General features: G+C 44.2%; 1 protein-coding gene across 3 annotated transcripts; it reads right to left on the minus strand.

Annotated features, from left to right (window-relative positions):
• Positions 1-9,211: 9,211 nt before the first annotated feature.
• On the minus strand, positions 9,212-25,859 carry OCM (oncomodulin). 3 transcript variants are annotated; one of them, XM_070230712.1, is made up of 6 exons: positions 24,905-25,859; positions 17,969-18,043; positions 12,225-12,292; positions 11,481-11,613; positions 10,917-11,026; positions 9,212-9,493 (listed from the first exon to the last, which is right to left on the minus strand). In XM_070230712.1, the coding sequence occupies exons 3-6, from the start codon at positions 12,283-12,285 to the stop codon at positions 9,468-9,470; spliced, it is 330 nt and encodes a 109-aa protein (XP_070086813.1). In that variant the 5' UTR covers positions 12,286-12,292; positions 17,969-18,043; positions 24,905-25,859; the 3' UTR covers positions 9,212-9,467. The 3 variants fall into 3 exon arrangements, with proteins under 3 accessions (XP_070086813.1, XP_070086814.1, XP_014585282.1); XM_070230713.1 differs by having other exon boundaries at positions 17,969-18,046; positions 24,905-25,858; XM_014729796.3 differs by lacking the exon at positions 17,969-18,043 and having other exon boundaries at positions 24,905-25,858.
• Positions 25,860-26,442: the final 583 nt, after the last annotated feature.

The raw sequence follows: 26,442 nt of genomic DNA on the forward strand, positions 1-26,442 counted from the left end.
GGGGATTCCAAACCAAGTTCAGTTATAGAAATAGAAAGTTACATCTTTTGCACAAAGACTTTGTGAACTCTGAAGCGGGGGACCAAGATGGCGACATAGGAAGCTCCTGAACTTCTCCCACAAATGCACTGAATGTACAGCTACACACGGAGTAACTCCCTCTGAGAGAAATCCAGAAACTAGTGAATGATCCTCTACTTCAGGTGAATGAGAAAATAGCCACATCAAAACAGAGAGGAAAGGCCGAGACACACCTTTGCCATAAACCCCACCCCTGGTACAGCACCATACAGTGGGGAGGGAACCCCCAACTCCTAGCTTCTCTCTAAGGAGTGAAGAGTTTGGACTGTACATTTAGCACCCCAACTTTTAAGACTCCTACCTGAGGGCCAGGCCTCCAAAATACCCAGCTCTGAAAGCCAATGGGGTTTGCATCCACTAGACCCACAGGACTATAGCAAAGAAGAAGTTCCTAATGGGCGTGCAAGCATTTGCCGGGCCTATCCCCCAAGGCTCCATGCAGAGGGAGCAGACAAAGATGCCTATCTGTCAATATTTCCCTGGGAAGGATTTGACTGCGTACTTTATAAGCTGCTGCCTGAGGGTCTGGCTTCTAATTTAGGACACATCTAAGGGCTGGCTGTGATCCTACTTAAAGCCCCAAAGAGCTGGTGGGCGCTTCTCCTCACTTTTCACTCTGGTTCACTCCAACAATAAAACCAAGTCACCAGTATCTCCCTTTAAGGAGCTTGTCCACACATACAGTGCCCCAACATTTACCGTTGCCACCTGTGGGCCCCCAAATTACCTGGCTCTGATAGCCAGTGGGGCTTGCATTCATGAGTCCCACAGCACCATAGCAAACAAAAAGCAGTTTTTAAATAGGTGCAGGAGCACTCCCCCTGCCCCCATGGTTACACACCTGGGCTCAGCCCAGAGGGAGCAGACTCTTGTGATTGGAAGAATTCCACTGCTCTGTCTTCAAGTTCATTCATCCTGACAGAATATCAACAAAGAAACATTAGACTTCAACTGTATGTTAGACCAGACGGCCCTAACAGACATTTATAGAACATTCCATCCCACAGCAGCAGAACACCTATTCTCATGAGACATTTTCCAGGACAGATCATATGTTAGACCACAAAACAAATCTTTTTTTTTTTTTTCCACTCTCCAGTTCTTTTTTTAATTTATTTTTTATTTTTTTATTGAGTTAATCATAGGTTACAATCTTGTGAAATTTCAGTTGTACATTAATGTTTGTCGTTCGTGTTGTAGGTGCACCACTTCACCCTTTGTGCCTACCCCCCACCCCACCTTTCCTCTGGTATCCACTAATCTGTTCTCTTAGTCCACATTTTTAAATTCCTCATATGAGTGGAGTCATACACAGATTATCCTTCTCTAGCTGGCTTATTTCATTTAACATAATTCCCTCAAGGTCCATCCGTGTTATTGCAAATGGAATGATTTGGTTCTGTTTTGCAGCTGAGTAGTAGTCCATTGTATATATGTACCACATCTTCTTTATCCATTCATCTGTTGATGGGCACTTAGGTTGCTTCCATGTCTTGGCTATTGTAAATAATGCTGCAATGAACATTGGGGTACATAGGACTTCACAAAACAAATCTTAATAAATTTAAGAAGCTGGAAATCATATCAAGCATCTTTTCCAACCACAAATGGTATAAAACTAGAAATCAATTCCAAGAAGAAAACTGGGAAATTCACAACTATGTGGAGGTTAAACAACATGTTCCTGAAGCACCAATGGGTAAAGGAAAAAATCAAAAGGGAAATCAAAAAATATCTTGAGACAAGTGCAAATGGAAACACAACATACCAAAACTTATTGGATGCAGCAAAAGCAGTTCCAAGAGGAAAGTTCATAGTGATAAATACTTAGATTAAGAAGGAAGAAAGATCTCAAATAAACAACCTAACTACATCTCAAGGAGCCAGAAAAAGAACAAACTATGCCCAAATTTAGTAGAAGGAAGGAAATAACAAACATCAGATTGGGAAGAAATGAAATAGAGACTAAAAAGACAATGGAAAAGGTCAATGAAATTAAGAGCATTTTTTTTGAAAAGCTAAACAAGATAGACAAACCTTCAGCTATCCTAAGAAAAAAAAAGAAAGAAGACAAATAAAATCAGAAACAAAAGAGGAGACATTACAACTGATAAGATAGAAATACTAAGGATCAAAAGAAACTACTATGAACAATTATACGCCAACAAATTAGATAACCTCGAAGAAATGGATAAGTTGCTAGAAGCATACAACCTACCAAGACTGAATCCTGAAGAAATAGAAATTCTGAACAGATCAATTACTAGTAAGAAGATTGAATCAGATACCAAAACCTCTCAACAAACAAAAGTCCAGGGCCAGATGGCTTCACTGGTGAATTCTACCAAATATTCAAAGAAGAATTAATACCGATCCTTCTCAAACTCTTCCACAAAAGAGAAGAGGAAGGAACACTTCTAAACTCATTTTACAAAGCCAGAATTACCTGGATGCCATGCCAGATGAAGATACTACAAGAAAAGAAAATTACAGGCCAATATCCCTGATGAACATAGATTCAGAAATCCTCAACAAAATATTAGCAAACCAAATTCAACAGTACATTAAAAGGATCATATACTATAATCAAGTGGCATTTATTCCAGGGATGCAAGGCTGGTTCAACATATGCAAATCAATATGTATGATACAACACATTAACAAAATGAAGGATACAAATCATATAATCATCTCAGTAGATGGAGAAAAAGCATTTGACAAAAGTCAGCATCCTTTCATGATAAAAAGTCCCCAAAAAGTGGGTATAGAAGGAATGTATCTCAACATAACAAACGCCACGTATGACAAACCCAGAGCTAACATCATACTCGACAGTTAAAAGCTGAAAGCTCTTCCTCTAAGATCAGTAACAAGATAAGGATGCCCACTCTAGCACTTTTATTGAACATAGTCCTGGAAGGCTTAGCCAGAGCACTTAGACAAGAAAAAGAAATAAAAGGCATAAAGGAAGATGTCATGTCATTTCTGTTCACAGATGATGTGGTCATTTATATAGAAAACCCTAAAGACTCCACCAAAAACCTGTTAGAACTAATTTAAAAATTCAGTAAAGTTGCAAGTTACAATATCAATATACAAAAATCAGTTGTGTTTCTATACACTAACAGTGAATTATCAGAAAGAGAAATTAAGAAAACAATTTCCATTTACAATAGTATTAAAAAGAATGAAATACTTAGGAATAAATTTAGCCAAGGATGTGAACGATCTGTGCACTGAAAAATATAAAACACTGATGAAAGAAATTCAAGAAGACACAAACAAATGGAAAGATATTCTGTTTTCATGGATTGAAAGAAAGAAAATTGTTAAAATTTCCAAACTACCGAAAATGATCTACAGAGTCAGTGCAACTGCTATCAAAATTTCAATGGCATTATTCATATATACAGAACAAACAATCCTAAAATTCCCACAAAAGACCCAAACAGCTAAGGCAGTCTTGAGAAAGAAGAACAAAGGTGGAGGTACCACAATTCCTGATTTCAAACTATACTACAAAGCTATAGTAATCAAAACAGTATGGCACTGGTATAAAAACAGACACATAGATCAATGGAACAGAGAGCCCAGAAATAAACCCATGCATATATCCTCAATTAATGTATGATGAAGGAGCCAAGAATATATGATGGGGAAAGGGTAGTCTCCTCCCACTGTTGCTGGGGCTATGAATTGGTGCAGCTGATATGGAAAACAGTATGGAGGTTCCTCAAAAAATTAAAAATAGAACTACCGTATGATCCAGCAATCTCACTTCTGGTTATATATCCAAAAGAAATCATTATCTAAAGAGATATATGTACTCCCACGTTCATTGCAGCATTATTCACCATAGCCAACATAAGAAAACAAGCTGTCTGTCGACAGATGAATGAATAAACAAAATGTAGGATGTTATTAGCCATGAGAAAGAAGGAAATCTTGTCATTTGTGCCAACATGGATGAACCTAGCAGGCATTATGCTAAGTGAAATAAGCCAGACAGAAAGACAAATATTGATGGTATCACTTGTATGTGGAATCTTAAAAAAAAAAAAGTTGAACTCATAGAAACAGAGAGTAGAGTGATAGTTGCCAGGGGCTGGGGGGTGGGGGAAGTAGAGAGAGGCTGGTACAGGGTACACACTTTCAGTTACAAGATGAATAAGGTCTATATAAGGTGACTATAGTTGGTAACACTGCATGTATAATTGAAATTTGCTAAGAGAGTAGAATTAAGTGTTTTCACCAAAAAAAAAAAAAAAGGTAACTGTGTTAGGTAATGGATGTGTTTCTTAACTTGGTGGAATTCTTTCACAATGCATATGTATATAAAATCACCACATTGTACACTTTAAATAGATCCCAATTTTATATGTCAATTATACCTCAATAAAGCTGAAAAAAAGAAAAAATTTGTGGACTCAAAATTCCAAGGGAATGAGATGTATGACAGGCACGTTTTTGGTAGAAGGGAGCATATTTCTAGGTAGAACGTACGGTTCCAGGGTGGGAGGTTCTGAACCCCTTCTCACATGGTATTCTGTCTCCCAGCTCACAAGAACAGTGTGTTTCCAGATGGCAGGACTATTGGAGTCACTGCCTTGCTCGCTTGATCTAGCACAGTCCTGCCTTAAAGGACACAGTGTATGTGTGCTGAATGGATGAATTATGGAGGGAGGGGACAGGAAGGGTGAAGAGACAGACATTGGAGATTGACTTTCCTGCTTTAGAGTTCTGTTTGCTGCAGGCTGTGAGCTCAGGTCGCAGGCTGATTTGACATTCTAGTGAGTTCTCTCCTCTCTATACCCAGCTCAGTACTGAGCTCCAAGAGGAAGCTGCTGGGTCAAGGTTCGGGTGTTCTATACACCTCTAAGGCCATCCGTACATAAGGGCCACTTCATCCCACTCTGTTGGCAGAGATAACAGACCCATGAGTCAAGTACTGAGCTTTTCTCTGTTGATTTAGAGCCTAGAGACTCCGTGTCATTCAGAGGTGACTTTCATCCTGAGGGTGCATATCTCTCCTGCACTTAAAATTGTCTTCGATCTCCATCTTCTCCCGTGATCACCTGTAAAGGATCTTCAAAAACATGTGATTCTTTTTATTGACAAATGAAAAAGCTGAAGCAAATTCTGTAACTCAGGATTCAGTCGGAGAACCAGAACCAGCAGAAAAAATACATATATGTATGTATATTATATATAAATAATGTCATTTTTATGTATTAATGGCAAGTATTATGCAATTATTTAATCATGTAATATATACAGTCGTATATCTATATATCTGTATATATTACAGGCATTATGCACTTTTGAGAGCTGGTTCAACAGACTCTATGAGGCTGTTGCCTTCATCTGATGCTGAAGCTGGAAGTCTGTAGCGCAGGGAGGCAGGAAGGGAAGATGGATGTGAAGAGGAGGAGAGTGAGGACAAGCTGGAACCCATAAGGATAGACTGGAACTCATGTCAGTCTTCCACTGCCCCCAGCTCTGATGATGGCGAGGGGGGGGTCCTCCAGGAAAAGCTGGTGTCCTTTGTCACAGAAGGAAACACACGCCTGAAGCTGGGAGCTGAGGGAGGACCCCACACCAAGGAGGGGAACCCACAGATAAGCTACCTCCACACCCACCTCCGGAGCATAAATACTATGGCTGCTGCTTCGCTCCTACTCTCTGAATGTCTGGCAAAATGTCTCTTGTGGCCCACCCTAACTGGACACCTACGGCCTAAGCCAGTTGACATATTACAAAGCCACCGGAGGATAATGCCAAGAGCTGATAAAGTGAGGCTGTTGGTACACAGGTGTTTGTTATGTATCTGCATAGTCTCATCTGTAGGAAATACTTTATAATTTCAAAATAGTTTAAGGTGTGACTTCATTTGCATTCATTGTACAACTCCTAAAAAAACAACGTCAAAATCCGCCCCCTACCAAAGAAAGTTGACTTTTCGAACCCGGTCGAACCGTTATATAAATAAATAGCCTTTCCAGTGAATAAATTAACAGGCCAGGTGGAAACGATCCTGGTGATTCCAATTTCATCTGTCTTCTTAAGTGTTTGAAAAGTAATACCATACCTTAACATCAGCAGAAGAGATATAAGATAGGTTTTTGCTTGAAATTGGATTCTCGAGTACTCATTACGCAAAATTAAACTGCAGCCGTTACACAGAATTCACTATGTAGCTTATAAACCTGAACAAGTGTTTCACCTCTTCACTGTTTTGTTACACTTTGTTTTTGAGCTGGAAAGAACTGCCGTGAAAACTTATACATCAAAAAAAATTGTATAAATATTTCATAACAGGCAGATGCTGAAGCGAAATACTCAATAGTTTGAAGTATTTTAGTAATTCTTACTAGCCTCAGCAATTAAGCACATTCACGAAGCTGGCTTTGAGATGACATTCCGTTAAATTATAAACTACCAAATTATTGGTATTGTCACGTATGATGCAATCTAGGCCCTTGTCTCAAAGTCAAAATACATCATTCCACTGCTGAGAACACTCTCTCTTGAGATAGGTTGATTGGGTAATTTCTCCTTTCTTTTTCATTTTCTGTAGCTACTATGCTCCGCTCCAGTCTTATCTCGTTGTTCTATAATCCTACCAGCTGGAGATCACTTCTGTTGACCTTTTGCTATATATGCTTTCACTCTTTTTTCTGTGAGGTTCATATTGAGTAGGACCCGTTGAAAAATGAATCACTTTGTATGATATTTATAAGACAAGTAAACTTGGGTAATTTTTGAAAGCATTTTTTATTTTCAAATTATGCATACCACCAAAGATTTGGAAATGCTAATATTTCTACAAAACTTAAACTTAGAAAAACAACCCCCAAAATAAAAAATGCTAATTAACAAATATGTTCAAATGCCCAGAGTTATCTCCATTTAGAGGTGGAATACCCATCCCCCCCAAAACACCCAGAATCCAAACATAATTAAAAATTGGTATGAGTAAAGACAAGATTATTGTGTTTCATTTAAGCAAACCATCTGACATTTTTTGAGTGTTAAATACAGAGAGATGGCTCCTTTTGATTGCTAGTTATTATCTACTGACAGAGACTCTGAAATTAAGTTGCTAAGGCTGAGTTGGAAAGAACTAAAAAATAATGTATTTGAAATGGGCAAAAATAATTTGAATCGTACTTTTGAAGCTATAGGAAGAACAACATTCATGAATAACCGACGATCATTCTATGATGAAAATTTCTGGCAATTTATCCTTTTGTATACGTCCATCTTCTAAGCAATTTCCCCAAGACAGTCAGGACATCACTACGAGCCAACAGCACATTGTTCCCTAGGTGCCGTGTATAACCCCTCCAGTGGTTATTCCTATAAAGATGCTCTCCTGAGTGACAGAAAAGAAATAAGAGAATCCCATGATCTTTACCTAGATTGGGGTGAAGTTGCCTTTGCTGCTCCAGTGGGTGATGGATTGCTTAGTCGATTAAAAGCTTGGAACCATTATTCTAAAAGCATTATCACTCATGGTCTTTCTCCGAGGCATATGGTGGCCAGAGGCCCGTGGAAAGAGGGCTACAGGATTACTTTGAGTTATTAAGAGGGCGCCCTTTCGAACTCTGTTGAGATGAAGAACCCCTTCGCTGGGAAAGCCTAGTGGAAAGAACTGAGAATAACAGAAGGATCAGAGTATCCGTGTGTGGTGTGGAGGTGAAGGCAGCCTGTGGATTGTTTTAAGAATCAAGGCTCTCAGGTTATCGGTACCGGTCAGGAAGGCCCTTTTGCTGTCCGTATTTTAAGGGATTCACAGATGTATCTGGGAGACATTCTCATACACCAAGGAAAGCTAGAATTGGGGAGGAGCTAGTCCAATTCCTGGCAGGAAGGTGGGGATATGAGGAGAGAATGGAGTGCGGGTGTGTGCAGGGAGAGGCGACAAGAGAGACAGCCGCGAAATAACACAGTTCCAATCTTTGGCCCTCCCCAAAGAGTTCATTTTCAAGCTGTATTTCCCCATTTTGACTGATTTGAAAACAACCTTTATGGGTTTTGTCCCAATATTACTCAAGATTCTTCTTCAAACTGATACACTTTCGTCTAATATGCCCTTTAGCCTCATTCTAAAGCATTGATGTTGAAATCATGTGTTTGTGCTTTTACTTTTTCTGACGTGCATTAAAATAAACACATGGTTATCAAAATATGTTAATCCCTGTCCCCGTAAAGTCGTCTTGAGGCCCCCTTGTAGCGTAGTACACGCCCCATGCTTTGAAAAGCTGGTCCCACACAGCCCTCCAAAGAACAGGGGTTCAAAGTTGCTAAGCTACTTAGTGTGATGGAAGCAACCCCAGAGATGCCAGGGCCCTGTGGGCTTCCGCGTTGGGTGACAAGTGCTAGCTTTTATGCAGGCTCCCAGGGAAATGCCTCAGTTCCTCTCAGTACTCCTCAACAGCCAGGGTCAGCCAGAGAAGACAGCTTCAACCTGCCACCTGGAAATCAGCCTAATGAGAATTTCCTGGCTTGAGATTGCCCCACCCTAATGAAAACCCTGTAACAGGACCCCGAGTCTCGCCTCGGATGTTAGGGCAATTCTCGGTATAATCGGCTCAGGTGGTATCAAATAAGAGCCAGGAAAATAGAGGCTGAGACAGGGGAGAGGGAGTCCAAGGGAGACGGGGTCAGAGCAGGCGAGCCTCTGATAGCTTGTTTCTTCTTAGAAGAAAGCTTGAAAATGGGTCTGTTTGTGCTCAACTAGCATGTCAAGTCTCCTTAGCTTTATAGACACTGTAGTCTCACACTTTCCCCCCCTATTTTGTATGATTTGTTTTTACTTAAGTCTCTGTTATGGCAATCTAACATCCAGTAGCAGAAAACACATAAGCGAGAGTGATTTTATGCTGGCTAAAATCTCTTCATATTTATTTCAGGCTCAGATAATTTGCTGAGAAAATCCTAGCCTGACAATGACATTTATTGGTGACTTTTTTTTTTGGACCTGTTTTCTCTGCTCTCTCATGCATAACATGAGCGTGGCTCGCTGAGTGCTTGATAGGACCAGAAATCTTTCTAAAAGCCCTGGGTCTCCAGATTGCTCTCATCCTGCCACCTTGCTGAGAACAAAACACAGCCACACATCAGCAGATGATGAGAAACGCGTCTTTATTGGGTGAATTTTAAAGGTATTGTCTGCTGAGGGCTGTACAGATGTCATCAGGACATACCCACCACCAAAAGGTCATCAATGACGGTTCTTATCACCTCACAAAAACAACGAGCCAACTGCAGAAGCATTGCAGGGGAAATTAATAAATAAATTAGGGGGAGAGAATGGGGTTTCCCATTCCTGGGGTTTGGGAGGCCTTCCAGCTGATTCTCTCTATCTCCATAGTCTGGGGTCTTTAAGAATGCACCATTTCCTGGAATTCTAGAACAGAAGAGGTGAGAACAGAGTCATTGGAGATGGCTCAGTTCTTTACAGACATGCTATGGCCCATGAGAGTTCTGAAGGGGAAAGGAAATTGAGCAAATTGTCAGATGATGGGCATGGCCCTATCAAAGGGCACAAAGAAAGAAAAATGCATCACTGACTGTGGGTCCAGATAGTCTACTGTGTTTCATCTTACTGCATAATCTGATTTAACGAACATCTTTAGTTTTGCAATAGAGCCCTTGTATTAGAACTTGTCAGCCCATTTTCCTCTGATGATGAGTGAATTTGGTGTGATGGCCCATCACGACCTGTGATCATTCAATTTTTGGTAAATTTCAGACAGAAAGGGGAGGTTTCCTGCTATTCTGTACCTACATTTTGCGTATTTAGGAAAGTTTTAATAAGGTGGGACTTTGAACTAACTTTCTCTGTTGAACCCTAATCCTACCCCCAAAAGTTTGTGTTACCAAAATAAAGATAATAATATTATTAATAGTAATACGTGGATGCTACAGATTGGAATTGAAAACTAGGAATTCACTTTAATTTATTTAAGCTTTGCCTGTTTGGAAGTCTTTCATGGTTAAGTTTAAATAAACCCATCTCCCCATACCTAAACTATTTTTCTGAGCTATTTGTAGAAGCTACATTAACTCCAATGTAGTAAATTATAGTGATATCATTTCGAATAGGTTTTAAAAATAAGGATCTAAAGTAGCAGTTTTTAATTTCAAATTGGTACCACCATAAGGGTCACACATAAGTCCTTCTGAGTTGGCGTGCACCAAGTAGCTAAAAAGCATGTAGGCAAATGATAAAATCAGATGAAAATAATCCTACAGCCATGCAATTCAGCTAACGTTTGCATATAGGGCTCGGTACACAGAAGACTCCATAAATGGTGGTTGACTTATTTGTTGTCTAATACTGTCCATTTGATGGGCTAATGTCCAATGGAACATATTTGTTTAAACCCTTGGAAGTTAAGGGGTTTTCCTACTCAAGTCAATAGATGCTGGTATGAGATGCGTTTGAGAATTTCAATCTTTCCCTTAGTCAGAAGGGCTCAAATCCCAGGGGTGGAAATTCCTTACGTTATTTTCAAGGTGCATTAGGGTGACTTGTAGATAATTGGCCAGGCAACTATCTAGTTCCTAGTCAGGTGAAGGATATTTTCTGGTTCATATACAGTGACCAGTGAGACCAGCTTCTATGGTATATCCCCAGGCATCACGCCCGAGTCTTTACACATGTCATTTGCATCCTCACTTTAGTCCTATTTTGCAGGTAAGAAGATTAAGGCTCAGCCAGGTTAAGCAAGAGGGATTTTGACCCATACCTGTCTGATCTCAGGGCCCAACCCCCCAGATGCTCCCTGAGCTAACGTCTTTTATGCTATGTACAAGCGTGGACATACCATCAGCCCCAATTTTTCCGTCGCCATCATTATCTGCAGCCGCCATCAAGGACTTGGTTTCTGACTCAGTCAGTTCTCTAGCACCACTCTCAAACTTCTGGAGGAAAAACCTACAGGATGATAAAGATTGACGGGAATTTTCTGAAAGACCGCACATCTCTGGGCTCAACCTTTCTTTTTCTCTTGAAGCAAGACATCTGTTCCCAGAAATTGCCATAATCATTCAAGGTCTTAGCAAGCAAAGGTTTCCTTCATTATACAAACTAATGGTGGGCATTTTGTTTTCAGAGGTTTTTTTCAGAATTTTGTTGATAACTCCAATTGCCAAAGAAAAACCATAGAACTAATGAGTTTTTGCATATACAGTTTTTGGAGCCCATATTTAGGGCTTCACGTGGGTAGATGTGTGGCCGACTGACTTGTACTCTTCCCTTTCATGAGGCTCTCCCGAATGCCCAGCATCAAGGCTGGCCACTGAAGAGATACTGAGCAAATTGGCCTCCACTGCACCCCGGCCCCACTAACGATGTTGGGAGTGCCAGACAGGCTCAGGACGAAGCTTACTTAAGCTCCTCTTCATCCAGGTATCCGCTCTGGTCGTTGTCTATGAACCGAAAAACGTCCTTCACCTGACTAGCCGACATCTTGGAGAGGCCCGATGTCTGGAAGAATTTTTGGGGTTCAAAAGTATCTGGGTCTGAAGAACAGAGAATGCGTTATTCTGATGCTCATTGGATCACATTCTGTATTTGGGCCAAGGTGCTGAGACACAGGTTATTAAAAATACTTTTCATAATATCATTGAGCTACAGGGATGCTCTATTCAAAAATTTTTTCAAAAGACAAAGAAGGATGTGACTGGTCTGAGATTTTGAGGCAGCCAAGACTGGCTGGCTCTGTGATATCGTCTCCTGGGCCCCTCCTCGGCCTTCCCTCTCCACTTGACTGTCCATCTCTACTTCTCTTTCCTCCTCTCCTCTGTGCCTCCCCCTGCCCCTCTTACAGGCTGTGTATCTAAGACTCCAGCATCCCTGGTCTAATTATGGGGGGAAATGCAATCATTGGATTCAAACAGGCTACATGGCATCCACTGATGTCTTTTTTCACTTTTAGTAAGTTTCCTTTGCCTTACAGAAATGTAATCACATGCTCAGATCTCATATTCCTGTAATTTTAGTTTTTTAGTTAACAACAGTTTTGTTCTCTGATCCCAGGAATTTTCAGCAACGTTCACATTTTAATTTTTGTGGCTTTGCTGGAGGTGTGAATATATGAGCGATCCCCACCCCTACCTCCTTTGCCCTTTACCTTGGCACTCCTGCAAGGCTGCTGCAATGTCATCAGCACTGAGGACGTCTGTGATGCTCATTTTCCACCTGTTCGCACAGAATAAACGAGACGTGGTATAGGGCAAGCAGGAACATGCGCATCTGGGGGACCACGCCCTCCCGGGCCTCCTGAAACTGTGTGTTAGTCAAGCATTTTTAAAATGTGATAAGCGCCATATCGTATTAAGTGATGGGACAGAATATCCGAATAAAAACCAAATACTGCAAAGATCCCCGCCCCCTTTATCTCAATGTCTTCTCCTGAATATGCTCCAAACATGAAATTAAAAAAATATAACCTAAAGAACAATTTGACTCTGTTTTCCCATTAAAAATTTACATTTACATCATGGATCACTTACATAGTCATCTGCAAACCATTCAGAAGTAAACCATGTTACAAATGCAATAGCATTTTCCTAGCCAGCCAGAGAAATACAATGTTGCAACTTCCACCTGGCAAAGGATTGAGCTTGGGCTCCTTACAGACCTTCAGTGGAAGAGATGCTACCTGTCCTGAAGGATGGGAATCGGAGACGTGAAAACCCACCTACCAAAGATCAAAATCCTTCCAGGTGTCAACTCCAAGGGAAAAGAGAAATCTGAGCACGGAATGCACAAGGCTAATATGGATGCATGTAGGAAAGAAGAGTCAGGGGTCTGGGAGGTCCACCGGCTACTCACCGTTTTAGATTTTCCCCCAAGAAGAATCTGGAAAAAGAGTTGAAGGAACAAAATACAGATGTGGTTCTGCTGCCTTACTAACCTACCTTATATAGGATTGAAAAAGTGATAGTAAGAACCTCTTAGATTTCCTTTTCGAGGATCAAGTGGACATAGCTCGAATGTCTTGTCTTACTAATTAAACCTCTTTTTTTTTTTTTTTCTATCTGTATCTCAAGGGAATGTGGGTGGGAACAGCCAATTTTTAAAAACAAACCTCAAACAAACTTTAACTAAGGTTTCAATTCTGCAAACGAACCCTGCAGGAGAAGCATGGGGAAGACATTAGAAGATCTTGTGAGACAAGACAGTGGCTGAAATGAAGTGAACACATAGAGGGGTGCCCTGCAAACTCAAAAGGCCTCCCCAGGGGCCGGCCCGGTGGCGCAGCGGTTAAGTTTGCACGTTCTGCTTTGGCGGCCTGGGGTTCGTTGGTTCGGATCCCGGGTGCGGACATGGCACCGCTTGGCAAGCCATGCTGTGGCAGGCATCCCACATATAAAGTAGAGGAAGATGGGCACGGATGTTAGCTCAGGGCCAGTCTTCCTCAGCAAAAAGAGGAGGATTGGCAGCAGATGTTAGCTCAGGGCTAATCTCCCTCAAAAAGGAAAAAAAAAGGGCTCCCCAGATAGTAGTGGCTGCCGTCTGAGGCACATCTGTTGCCAGCCTCCGAAACTGTGCTTGTGTGAGGCTGCCCTCAGTACAGCGTGGACAGACTCAAAGTCAGTGTCAGATGGTCACACAGTCCTTGTCCAGCCAAGGGGATGGCACTGGTTAGACAAAGTCTTGACTTTGATATTTCCCTGCCAGCTCCTAAATTGCATGTGCCAAAAAGGCTGGAAGGAGGAAAATAACGAATCACTCCCAATGCTACAGCTAAAATTTGCATAAAAAATATGAGACCAGGACTTGCGACTTTGCAGGTTTTTTGTCTTTTTTTTTTTTTTTTTTTAGCTTTCAGCAAACATTTATTGAGTCTCTATATGGCCAGCACTGTGCTAGACTCTTTTTTCTTTTAAAATTGTGGTAAAAAAACCACATAGCAGAAAATTTACCATCTTAATCATTTTTAAGTGTACGTCCACTATAGCAGCGTTACCTATATGCACACGGTCTACAATAGATAGCTAGATCTGTTGCATCTTGCAAAGCTGAACTCTGCACTCGGGGAACAGGAACTGCCCGAACCTCCTCCCCTCAGCCCCTGGCAAACACCGTTCTATTTTCTGTCTCCAGGAGTTAAAGTACTTGAGAGGCCTCTTCTAAGTAGAATCTTGCAGCCTTTGTCCTTCTGTGAGCGGCTTATTTCGCTTGGCATGATCTCCTCAAGGTTCGTCTGTGTGGTAGGGTGTGTCAGAATTTTCTTCTTTTTCAAGACTGCATTCAAGTCTCTGAAAAGTCAAGAGCAGATCCCGTGTTGCATTCAGAAATATTCAGAGGCTTAGAAGGAGACAGTCCAGGAGCTCTAGAGAGGGGTCTCAGAGCACTGGCTTGTTCTTAGAATAAAGACAAAAGTCCTTGTCGTGACCTTGAAGGCCCAGCATGATCTGGCCCCTGCAGACTGCTCCAGCCTCGTCTCACCGTCCTCCCATCCTTCCTCCAGCCGTGGCCCCTTTGCACTGTTTTCTTTGCCTGGAACGCTCTTCTCCTTCCTCTCGTCCTAGGTATCTCCTATGCAGCCTTTACATCTCTGCTCAAGCATCACTTCTTCCAGGAAGCCTTCCTTGACTCCCAGACTAGGTCAGACCCCCCCACTGCACAGGCGGTTGAACCTCTGTGCTTCTCCCTTATAGAAAAATCACAGCAGCACTGTGCCACTTCCTGTGACTGCTTAAATAGTGTCCCTCTGCCCCCCGGACAGTAAGACCCATGATGGCAGGTTCACGGTCTGTGATTGCTCAATTCTGTATCCCCCGTGTGGACGTAAATGAAGACAAACCAAATGAGATGAGGCAAAGGCTGTTTATTCAGAGCCTCCTATGGCGAGGGCATCGCCCACCGCCGCTTGTGTTGGCAGTGACTCAAAGGCAGCCAGAAGAGCAGGAAAGCTCTAGAGTTTAAGAAGGGCTGGCTTCAGCTGTGCCCTGATGGGAGGCTGTCGGCCTGGGGAAGCTGGAGGCAGGTTAACCAGAAGGGGGCATTCCCTGTGATTGCTTGGGGGAGCATATTTGCTGTCTTCTTGGTTGGTCCAAAGTTGGAAGCGGGGCCAAACATTAGGGAAGCTGTCAGTTATAATCGAGTCCTGGCCATTTGGGGCCGAGTGTTATCAGAGTTGTTGTTTGGCATCCCTGATTACTTCTAGAGATAGTGGTCTGACTTCCTACAAGCCTGACTTAGAGATGGCGGCCTGGCTTCCTGGGCCGGTTGCTGCAAAGAGTGGGTCAGAGTTCTGTTTTTACATATGGGCCACTTTTAGATTTAGTCTCACTAGCACCTTCCTTGTCACATTGTAACTATTCAGTAAATACACTCGTGGAATGAATGACCTTGAGCGGATCTCTTACCCTGAGCCTCAATGTGCCCCTTTTAAAGTGGAGATAATAAACAACCTACTCTATAGGGCTATTGACAAGTAATCCGTGTGAAATGAATGAGTAATCAATGGTGGCCATCACTGTTGCTGTTATCTGCCGTACAGCCTTTTCGAAAACAAAGATATTCCAGGCAAAACTTATCTAAGGTGCTAGAAGAGGATGGTACTTACCCTTGAGGGCAGGGTAGCGACTGGGGGTGGGGAGGTCCTGGGGTGTTGATAATTCTATTTCTTGATCTGGGTGCTGGTTACATGGGTGTGCTCACTTTATGAAAATTTCCTGGGCACTTTTCTGCATGTGAGTTTTACTGAAAAAATGGTTGCTATCCCCAAAGGTTGAGCAGAGAAGGATGGAGGGAGGGTCCGGCCCTGTGATTTGGCCTTGAGGTGTGGTGGGTAGAGGTTGTGGGATCAGGCATCGGCCGGCTGCAGCCTGGACACTGGGCTGTGGTGCTTCTTGTGTGCATAGCCAGGCTGTGAATAGAGAGGCTTAAATGGTGTCACCGGGTGGCTGAGGCCGATTACCTCACAGCTGAGAATGTGATGTCATCCTGATTCTGAAGGGGATCAGAATAAGCCACCCCAAATTTGCCACTTGAACTATTTGGGGCTGAAGAAGGCAATTGAGAAGCAACAGATGCAAGAAGAATTCTCTGCCCTCGCCTTACCTGCCTAAAATAATAAAATAATAATAAAGGTGTTTGCCCTGTCCAGGAAGGGGAGAGCAACTCTCATCACCAGAAAGGGAGAGTTGATACCAAGATGTCCTCATAAACAGACCCTCCTGAAATAACCCTTATCTTCCACTAGTGCTCCCATATGTTTCCTAGTCACTTCCTGTGATTTACCTGTCCTAGAGGCCCAAACCCCCTTTCCTTTGTTTAACCACTTCTCACAATTTATCACCCTTTGTTAAAATGGGATATAAGCCCCAAGTCTCATCGCTTCTTTGAGCTTCACGTCTTCCCTATGAACTCCGATGCCAGTAAAATAAAATTTTACCTTTCTCCTGTTAATCTATTGTCTGTCAGTTTAATTTGCAGGCCCCAGCCACTGAACATAAGGAGGTAGAGGAGAAGCGTTTTCCTCTCTGACGGCCCCATCACAGGGAGGCATCCCTGTCTACCCCACCAATCTCATCACGCTGGGTTTTTTCTCCAGAGCGCTTACCATGATCTGAAATTATCTAGTTTCTTTCTTTCTTTCTTTTTTTATTGTCCATCACCTCCCCCAAATGGAAGCTCCTGGAAAGTAGGGACTGTGTGTATCCTGTTCGGCCTCAACCCCCAGGCCTGGCATTTAATAGCACAAGAGGTCCAGCGGTGGAGATGAGAAGTCCTGGCCTCATCAGGGAGACAGTGACCAGTCATAAGGTGGAGCTGGCGGGAGTCTAAAGTCTTATTTAAACAATGGCCAGCGTAGTTAAAAACATCCCTCGTGCTTTGTCGTTCCCCATCTGTTCCAAGAGAGGCCGTGCTTCGTGTGAGATCTCTGAGTCAGGCAGCTTCCTAACACTGACCCAAAGTGGGGGGAGCGTGTTATAGGAACAGCAAGAGAGGCTGTTGAGGAAGACAAATTCTAAACTCCAGAGAAAACTCCCAACTGCCTTACAGACGAATGCAAATTATTTGAGAACCTCAAGAGCAGAGATTTTTAAATGTCAGCGATGGAATGGCAAGGCCCTCAGGAAAGCAACTTTGACTGATAAGTTAGGAAATCGACAAAAATCTGAATTTCAACACCCAGCTGATGCTCTGTATGGTGACCTGGTGGTGGTGGTGGGGGGGAATCTAGAGTTACTGGAGTAGATTTATTTATAAATGAGACATTTCACCAGCAGAGGATTTCCTTTCCCATGCGAAGAGCCTTAGCAATAATTTGTTCCAGAAGTTTACACGCGGGAGCTTAGAACAAGCTCCTTACGGAGGCAAAGTAACACCTGTTTGCTAACAAAAACTAAAATGTCTCAGAGCTGAATGCAAAGGACAGTTTCACAACTAAATGAATGAGTAACAAAGGTATGGTAGGTCCCCAAAGCACACAGCGCAAGGGCGGACATTGCTGGGTTTACAGTTTTTATTAAACGTTGGACAGAATGCATCCCTCGTGATCTCCTATGGGGATGGCAATGGAATAAGGCTCATAATTACCAACGGCCACATAATCTGTGGGGCCCAGGATGCAACAAAAGTGCAAGTCCCCTTGTTCACAAATTAAGAATTTCAATATGCAGGTAGCACAGCATTAAACCAAGCACAGGGCCCATGGACTGTACAGGTCGCTCAGCCACAAAGCTGGCCGTGCTCATGACTTAAGTTTGTACAACATTGCCAGGTTTACCAATATTATGTCATTGTGTCATTGAGTCACTGCACCAACTGTGAAATATTATTATCCTCATGAGGAAAAGGGAGGTTAAGAGCTATGCTTGGTCAAATAGCTACGTAGGCGGTGGGACCAGAACTCACCCTTGGAATTTTCCTTGGTGCCAACTAAAAAATTCCCAAGACAGCCAGGCTGCTGGATTTCCAGAAGCTCTTCTCCTGCTTAGAAAGAAGGAGGTTCAAGTTTGCCTTTAAGCCACTAGACAAGGAACAATAGACTCTTGGGCATGAATGAATCATCACCATGATCCCCCCCCCAATGACCATCCTGGGAGAGGGTCATGGTGTATGGTCCTGAAGCATCGTTTCAAGCAGGGGAGCTGGTGGTTGTTTGGGAAGCTGGGGGCAGTGGGGCAGGTACCCCCCTGTTCCCCTTCATAATTCACTCCAGTTCTAGGGTCTTGTGTGTGCTGAACCTGCTTCCTGAGGGGGAATTTCTAAGGGCAAGACAGGATACCGTAGTTTGGTTTAAGATGTAACGTTAAGATAACTTGACTTAAGCATGACTTGTGTCTAGATTGCCATGTCCACTTATGATTGCAAGCTCTAACGATGTACTTAGCTAGGCTGGGGCACATTCAACAAATGAATGAAGCAGCCACAAGCCTGGCTTATAGGCAGTATTTCTCCGTGTGTGTGTGTGTGTGAAGGTTAAATAATTTTGAAAATATTAGTTAAAAAATAATACTTACTCATTGTAGAAATGCAAATAAGCCAAAAAGAAAGAAAGAAAAAGAAGAAGGAGAAAGAGAAAGAGAAGGGAGAAGAGAGAAGAAGAGAAGAAAAATGAAATGTATCTCATCACTAGAAGTGACTGATGCTAACATTTCCATGATCCTTTGATATATTTATTTTAAAAATATTTTAAACATTAAAATGGGGATATGATTGAGTAGCCTACTTTTTCACTTAACACATTGTGAATGTTTTCCCCGGCAATAAGTCTAAATCCATATACCACGATTTTTAATGACTATGTATAATTCTCCTGTACTGGGGGCTCTAATGTCATGGATCCCTAATTATTGGACATCTAGGTTATTTTAATATCTTTACTATTACAAAGAGCGCTGGGATGAATATCCTTGTAGCTAACTCTTTGGGTCCATCCTTAGTTATTTTTTCTTTAAGGTACATTTTCAGGAGTGTCTTGTAATATTTGTTCATTCAACCAATATTTATTGAGTGCCTTCTACATGCCAGATGTTGCACTAGATGCTGGGTTTAAAACAATGGGCAAATGAGCAATTGCCTGGTTAGTTCCATCATACATTGAGTTCAGCGGTTGGTGTGCTTGGCAGAATTTCTGGGGATGTCTCTCAAGTTCCTATGCCCTCCTGCCTGGACCTGTTACTCTTAAAAAAAAAATAAAAAAGAACAAAAATATAATCACACTGAACATTAATGAATGCATACTTACAAAATGAGGAATTATTTGCAGGATCTTGTTGGCCATCTTAAGAACTTGGGTCTTAACCATAAGAACAAAAGGGATCCACTGGAAGATTCTAAGGAGGGAAGTGACTCAATTCAATTTGCATTTTCAAAAGCTCCCTCTGGCTGCTGCATGGAGAAAGATTGGCAGGGGCCAGCGACAATGCTGGGGGACCAGGGAGAGAAATATCACTGTTGTCCCGGGGAGAGAGGAAAGCTTGGAACAAGGGGTAGGAGTAGAGGTGAAGAGGAGTGGATGGATTTGAGAGCAATCAGAAGATTCAGCGGACTGAATTTGGTCGTGACGTAGGGTATGAGGGATAGAGGTGTCGGGGATGGCCCCAGAAGGGCTGGCGATGCCTTTCACAGAGACAGGGCGCGTAGGAAGGCAGCCCGGTTTGTGGGAGCTGGCCTGCTTTGGTGAGGAGCAAGCTGAGTGTGAAGTGAGCTATCCATGTGGAGATGTCCAGCTGGACGTGTCAATCTGGAGCTCAGAGGAGTGGTGCAGGCAGGACATGCACATCTTTGAGTCATTCTTGAATAGCTGGCAATTGGAGCCATGGGTGTGGCTCAGCTTGCCTGGGCATAGAGGGTAGAGTAAGCAGGAATGAGGGCTCGTGCTTGAATCTTGCGGCCCTCTTGGAAGAGAAGGATGAGCCTACACAAAAGACAGAGAGGAGCTGCCAGAGAAGAGGAAGAAAATTTGGGGAGTGCTGTATCAAAGTAGTCTAACATTATGGGATGAATTAGGTACTCCCCCCCAACCCCCGCAATTCATATGTGGAAATTCTAACCTCTGACTGGTGTCCTTATAAGAGGAGGAGATTAGCACACACAGAGGGACATTGTGGATATGTGTGCACAGAGGGAGGACTGTGTGAAGACACAGGGAGAAGGTGCCATCTACGAGCCAAGGAGAGAGGCCTCAGGAGAAACCAACCCTGCTGACACCTTGATCTTGGACTTCCAGCCTCCAGAACCGAGAGACAATAGATTTCTCTTGTTTAAGCTCCCCAGTCTGTGGTATTTTGTTATGGCGCCTGAGCCGACTAATATGCCCGGGGAACAGCATGCCCTTAGAGCAGGCAGGGAGAGCCTTGCCTGGGCCTCATGGATAGAAGTGCCACATGTCACAAACGCAAGCGGGAATGTATGAAAGAACACGCGGGCCCTCTTGTCACTTGAGACCCAGTGCAACCTGTAGCTAACCATCCACTCTCACGGCTGACACTGCTCAGGCCCCAGAGAAATGCTTCTTCACGTCTCTTGCTCTATGCCCTCGAAACAAAAGATGACTGTGTCTGAAGATGTGTAGGCTGTGCCAGTCCTGACCTCAGAGACAGACAGGGCATAAGGGGAGAATTTGAGTGGTGGGAAAGAAAGGAGAATGAAAGAAAACAAGACAAATCAAGTTATTAAATCCTTTCAGATATGTTGACTATTATAAAGTCTTGTATAACAAAGTGATTGTTTCCTAGTCATGCTGAATTTCCACTTTTTCCTTCTCTTGGTGTTTTAATTTGTGGCTTCAGTGGTATTCGCAAATTACCTTGTTACTTACAATAATTGCATGGTGGCTAAGGAGAATTTACAATATTAAACAACTCATGCTATCCTTAATTTGTACTCATGTAGGTTTAGAAATAACAAGAGAGAAGTGTGATACCAATTTTTACACGGGCAACTGCTTGGACGTTGAATACTAGAATTGTGAATTGTTTTATTTTTAGAAAAATTTAATAAGGTTTAATGAAATTCAACTGACATTTTAAAACATTAAACACTTCAGTGTTATTGAAATCACTTTGATTAACAATTTTGATGTTCATTAACTATACCTTATATTTTACCTTTTAATAGCTGATTTTGAATACTTTAGAAAGAAAACAGAGGCTGGCCTGGTGGCATAGTGGTTAAATTGGCACAATCTGCTTCTGAGGCCCAGGATTTGTGGGGTCGGGTCCCAGGCGCAGATCTACACACCACCATGCTATGGTGGCATCCCATATACAAAGTAGAGGAAGACAGGCACAGATGTTAGCTTAGGGACAATCTTCCTCAAGCAAAAAGAGGAAGATTGGCAACAGATATTAGCTCAGGGTCAATCTCTTCCTCACCAAAAAAAAAAAAGAAGGAAAACAATTTTGTGAAAACAAAAAAATAGTTTTGATTTAACAATGTTTTACTTTTAATATACATGTTTGATGAAAATATATTCAAATGTCACGTACTTGGAATACAATTGCATTTTATTTTTTAGTCTTTGAGATCCTTGTTGGCAGTAGAACATTAATTACATGAAAATTTTGTTATAATATTATACATTTTTTGTTGAAAATAAGGGAAAAAATTAATTCTGTGGATTTAAAATATAAAAGTTTATGAATTATGTACTTCCTTGTTTCATTACTCATCCAAACATTGCTGACCCACCAACACAACACTCAGACATGTGGAATAATAAAGGTTAGTCACCTTTGAAATTCTGTCTGTTCCACTCATGCAAAAAGCCATCCGTAGCCTACACACTTATTACATACGTTCAGCACTTGCATATTTCACTGTTCAGAACATTCCTGACAGGCAGGTGTCGATGCTCCCATTTTACAGATGAGGAAACTAAGCTAAATTTCAGAGATTAGATGGAAAGAATGTGCCAGCCCTTAGATTTGTACTGAAATGTTCCTGGAAGCTCTCTGAACCCCATACTTTTGGGATTTTTATGTACTTTGGGGATTTTTATGAAGTTTTATCGTGTAGGCACGATCGATTATTATCTCCATTTCCACTCCCTCCCCTCCCTGGAGAATGGGGGGTGGGGCTGAAAATTTCAAGCTTCTAACCATGGCTTGGTCTTTCTAGTGACCAGTCTCCATTTAGGGTCCCACCAAGCATCGCCTCATTAGAGCAAAAGATGCTCCTGTCACCAGGAATTCCAAGAGATTTAAAATCTTTGTGTCAGGAACCAGAGTCAAAGCCCAAATGTTGAAACAAAAGATGCTCGCAGTGTTTTCATCACTTAGGAAATACAAGGGTTTCAGGAGCTCTGTGCCAGGAACCTGGGGCAGAGACCAATATACCTCCTTCCTATTTATCTCACACCTACACACACACTTAGTTTACATTTATTTTTATTTTTTGACACCAGTAATATTTGTTTAATTAATTGGCCAATCAATTAATTAATAACCTTTTCTCCTAATGCTAGGCACATAACGGGCACACGATAAAAATTAATTGAGCAAGTGAATAAATAAGAAAACTGGTGTTCTAAGAGCTTGGGTGAATTTCTCAAGGTCAGACAGCTGGAAAGGTCAGAACGAGGGTGGGATCCCCCATCTTCTGATCGTCTATCTATTCAAGGTCATGTCTAGATAAGAACGTGACAGCTTCTGAAGCCTTGGAACAATCTCCCAGATTTGGACCTGGATCTGATGTCCAAGGTCTCTGGAACTTTCGGATGACAGAGCCCTATTGGATGGTTTTCCCAGGGATCTGATTCTTGGAGCGATGCCTTCCCAATTTAAGGAGCACCTGCATCATGGGGAGAAGCAGACAGAGAAGAGAAGGGCGCACGGGAGCAAGAGATGCTGCCCTCTCCCGTGGTGTTGGGTTTAGTTGCGATTGCTCCTTAATTAACTCACTTAGTCTCCTTTAAACGTCACCTCCAGCCCATCGGTAAGTTGAGATGGAGACACTCACCTTTCTCGTTCATGAAAAAATCAGTCTTCTAAAGCATTTTGTTTCTTTTCTCCTCTAGCCTTTCATACATGCCTGAGCCGTTTTGGGCTCTCCTGATATTTCTTGGCCTCGGTCGAAATCGGTAACTTGGTCAAACAAACCACAGAGTTTATAGCAAAAGCTCCAAGGACAGATTTTTGGGGAAAAATGCTCAAGAGCTCCTTGGCAAGAAGTCCTTGAATGTGGGACAGGCCACTGATGACGCTGAATGTGGTGCAAAGCGTAGCGGTGGCCGGAGTGGCTGTTTTTAACAGGATGGGAGGGAGGGCGTGTCCTGGGAATCCCAATTCTTCAGTGGAGGAAGCTGAGTGGAATAGCTGGGTCACATGGCAGTTGTAACGTTTTTAGACACTGCCAACCTGTTTTCCACAGGATGTTAAATTCAGGAGGGGAAACCTTGAAAAGCACTATCTATTAATGCCCTATTTGTCAACACGGCACAGAATAGCTGCCTAATGCCTGCCATCCCACTCCTGTTCCCTGGAGCTCAGAGCTTTCCTACGGCCCGAGGGCCCCGACCTGTGGGTACCGAGCAGCAGTGGAGGAGAGTGGAAGGGTGTGGGGAGTGCGGGTGCCGGGCTGTGGCAGCCTGTGCCCGAGGCCGGCAGACAAGGCGAGCTCTCAGAGTGCTCTCCTCCCGAAGCTGATGTCATGCCTTCAGGAAGGAAGGGGAAGGACGAGGAGGGAGCTCACAGTGGGCCCTCCCTCTCCCCCTCCGGTCACGGGACTCCATCAGTCCCCTGTCCAACGGCCCCCCCCCCAACCCTGCCCTCTCTTGCCTCCTGCTTACTCCACCCCGTCCCTACTTGAGTCCTCCACGTCTTACAGATGAAGGAACTGGGGGCTCAGAAGGGGTGAGCAGCTCTGGACCACACCCGCAAACATGAGTCGGATCCCCTCCAGCCTTCAAGAGGATGCTGTGTCCTGGGACCCAGGGTGCGGGTGAGCTGGGTCTGAACAGCTGAGCAGAGGAGGTTCCCAGCACTGGGACCACACAAATGCACCCTGCACCCTCTGATCTCTGCCTCTCAGACTCCACCCAGTGCAGGAGACCTGGGGTCCCCAGCTGACAGGAGACGAGTGTGAAATGCTGCCTCTGCCTGTGGGAGGGCCGGCCTGGGGGTCCAGGTCCCACACAGTGTCTGCCTGATGGGAGACCTTTGCCAAATGTCGATCCTCAAACCGCACCTCCTCTTATCCTCAGTGTCTGACACTGGCATTTATCACATTGACACCAGCTCCACCATTGATTGACATCATTGATTGACACCATTGATTGACATTGAGCCACCTCCGCTCGGGTCCCTCCACCTCCCTCCCCGCCCGTTCCTGAAACCAGCAGCCCTTGAAAGGGCTCAGACATGGTCCAAGACCCCTCAAATTCACTTTCCCCCCAGGCCCAGGTTCCTGAGGGCTCTCCTCCCTTCTAGCCCCGTTGCAATGAAGGCATGTCTGTACCTCGAGCACCATCCTGGGCCACAGCCCTAGGCTTTGCACCCCACCTCAGCCTGAGCCGCAGGTGGGCCCGATTGTTGGGGTTCGCACCTCACATGAGCTCCAGCAGTCCCGGGAGCTGGGGGGGCCCACGGCCAAGGAAGAGGCCAGCCTAGAATCTTGGACACTTCTTTAGCATTATTGAAAACTCACAAACATCGTGAAGTTCACGTCGCCTCCATTGGACGAGGTGACCCACATTCTGCCCCAGCTTCCCTTGTATGCCCTCCTGGGATGGGCGCGGGGAAGTGACCCCGTGGTACTGTGAAAAGGTTGCCTGGAAGGGAAGAGCTTCCAGGAAGCCCCGAATTTTGCTGTAGAAGCTCTCGGCCTGCCAACGACACCACTCACCATGGCTTGACTTGTCCTTCTAACACCTCTACCCGCCCTCCAATGGTGGGTACCGGTTCTTAGCCTGGAGGAGCTCAGCCCAGGACTCAGGACCTGGGTGTCCTCCGGGACTTGCTGGCAGTCCCCTCCTCATCTCGTGCCATGTCCAGGGAGGCCTGTCCTCTGGCAAGTTTTTTCAATTGTGTCCTTTTGGTGACACCAAGTTGACAAGCTGATTTTTCAGCTTTGATTTTCTCCTTCACGTCGTTTTAGGGGATCCTTTAGCTCACACACTTCTTTAGACAGATTTTTGTTAATTTCCCTGCTGGTGTTAAGAGCTGTTTTCATCCATTTCAGCTCTCCCTCAAAGTCTGTCAAAAAAAAGTTGGATTTGCATGGCCAGCTCTTCCAACTTCCGGCGTTTTCTTGTTCTAGAGCGTGGCAGCCTTTGCTCCCTCTCAACAAGAGAACTCTCCAGAAGAAAAAAGCTCTGCAAGTGATATGCCACCAGGACATCAGGCTGAAGTCAGTCCCAGGCCAAAGGTCTTCAGGCCATGAGCCCACCAGCAGCTGGGCACAGTGACCCCTCAAAGGGACCGTGCTCTGAATGCCTCCAAGCACTGGCCGCCAACCACTGCCTTCCCAGTCGGCCCCTGATCGGCTGCTCCACTGGAAGATGGATTTCCACCTGGCCTCAGACGTCCCGTGTCTGGGCCCACTCTTTTGTGTTCAGGTTGTTCTTCCTGCCCTGTTTCCTGGCCTTCCATCTGTTTTACAGATCGAATCTGACTTCCCCCTGCAGTGCCAGGTGTGACGACTCATGGGACCCCAGAGAAGTGTGAAGGTGGACGCGAACACGAGGGTGGAGCACCGGATGTGGGCGAGAGGCCCCGAGGCAGGACGACTGAGTGGGTGGCACGCTGTCACCTGGGGCGCAGAACGCGGCAGAGAATGTTGTGAAGAGCAGGAGTTGTTGAAGGCTTGGCAGGCACCCAGCTTTTATAACCACCTAAGTGTGACACAATGCCTCCTTGTGACGTCACAGCCGTGCCCTTGGCTGTCACCGTGGCCCTCCTGTATCACTGCTCTGATGTCAGTCCTCATCCTCTATGGGCCTGACTGGTGCCCACTTTGTCTCTGCAGCGCCCAGCTCCCCCATCGCAGAGAATTCCCTTCACAGATGGAACAATTGGGAGTGGGGGCAGTGACCCACTCATGCAGGCAGCCCGCCAGCACTCCCAGAACATGCCGCGATCTGACAGCCAGCAATGCGTGAGCTGTTCATCACGCAGCATGGGTCCTGCTCGGGTCTCCCATCGCTGAAGCTCCACTCTGGGGTTTCCACCGTGACCTTAAGCATGCCTGGATCCTGAGGCTGCAACTTCACCCTTTGCTGTGCAGCCTCTCCCATCTTATAGCCAGTTCTGAGGCTGGGACCTCTGGGAAGGGACAATCAAGTGCAGAGCGGGCAGGCTGCTGGTGGCCCGGAGCAAGGACAGGGGAAGTGAGACTCCGAGAAGAGGAAGGGTCCTCACTGTGAGAGTCCAGGGCCACAGAGG

Source organism: Equus caballus, chromosome 13 (assembly GCF_041296265.1).
Source record: "Equus caballus isolate H_3958 breed thoroughbred chromosome 13, TB-T2T, whole genome shotgun sequence".
In the NCBI taxonomy this organism is placed as follows: domain Eukaryota; kingdom Metazoa; phylum Chordata; class Mammalia; order Perissodactyla; family Equidae; genus Equus; species Equus caballus.

Coding starts and splice junctions, on each gene's coding strand:
- OCM (XM_070230712.1), bottom strand. CDS start 12,285: ATGAGCATCACAGACGTCCTCAGTGCTGATGACATTGCAGCAGCCTTG. Junction 11,614..12,224: donor AGCCTTGCAGGAGTGCCAAG/GTAAAGGGCAAA, acceptor TCTGTTCTTCAG/ACCCAGATACTTTTGAACCC. Junction 9,494..10,916: donor CGGAAAAATTGGGGCTGATG/GTATGTCCACGC, acceptor CTTCTGTTCTAG/AATTCCAGGAAATGGTGCAT.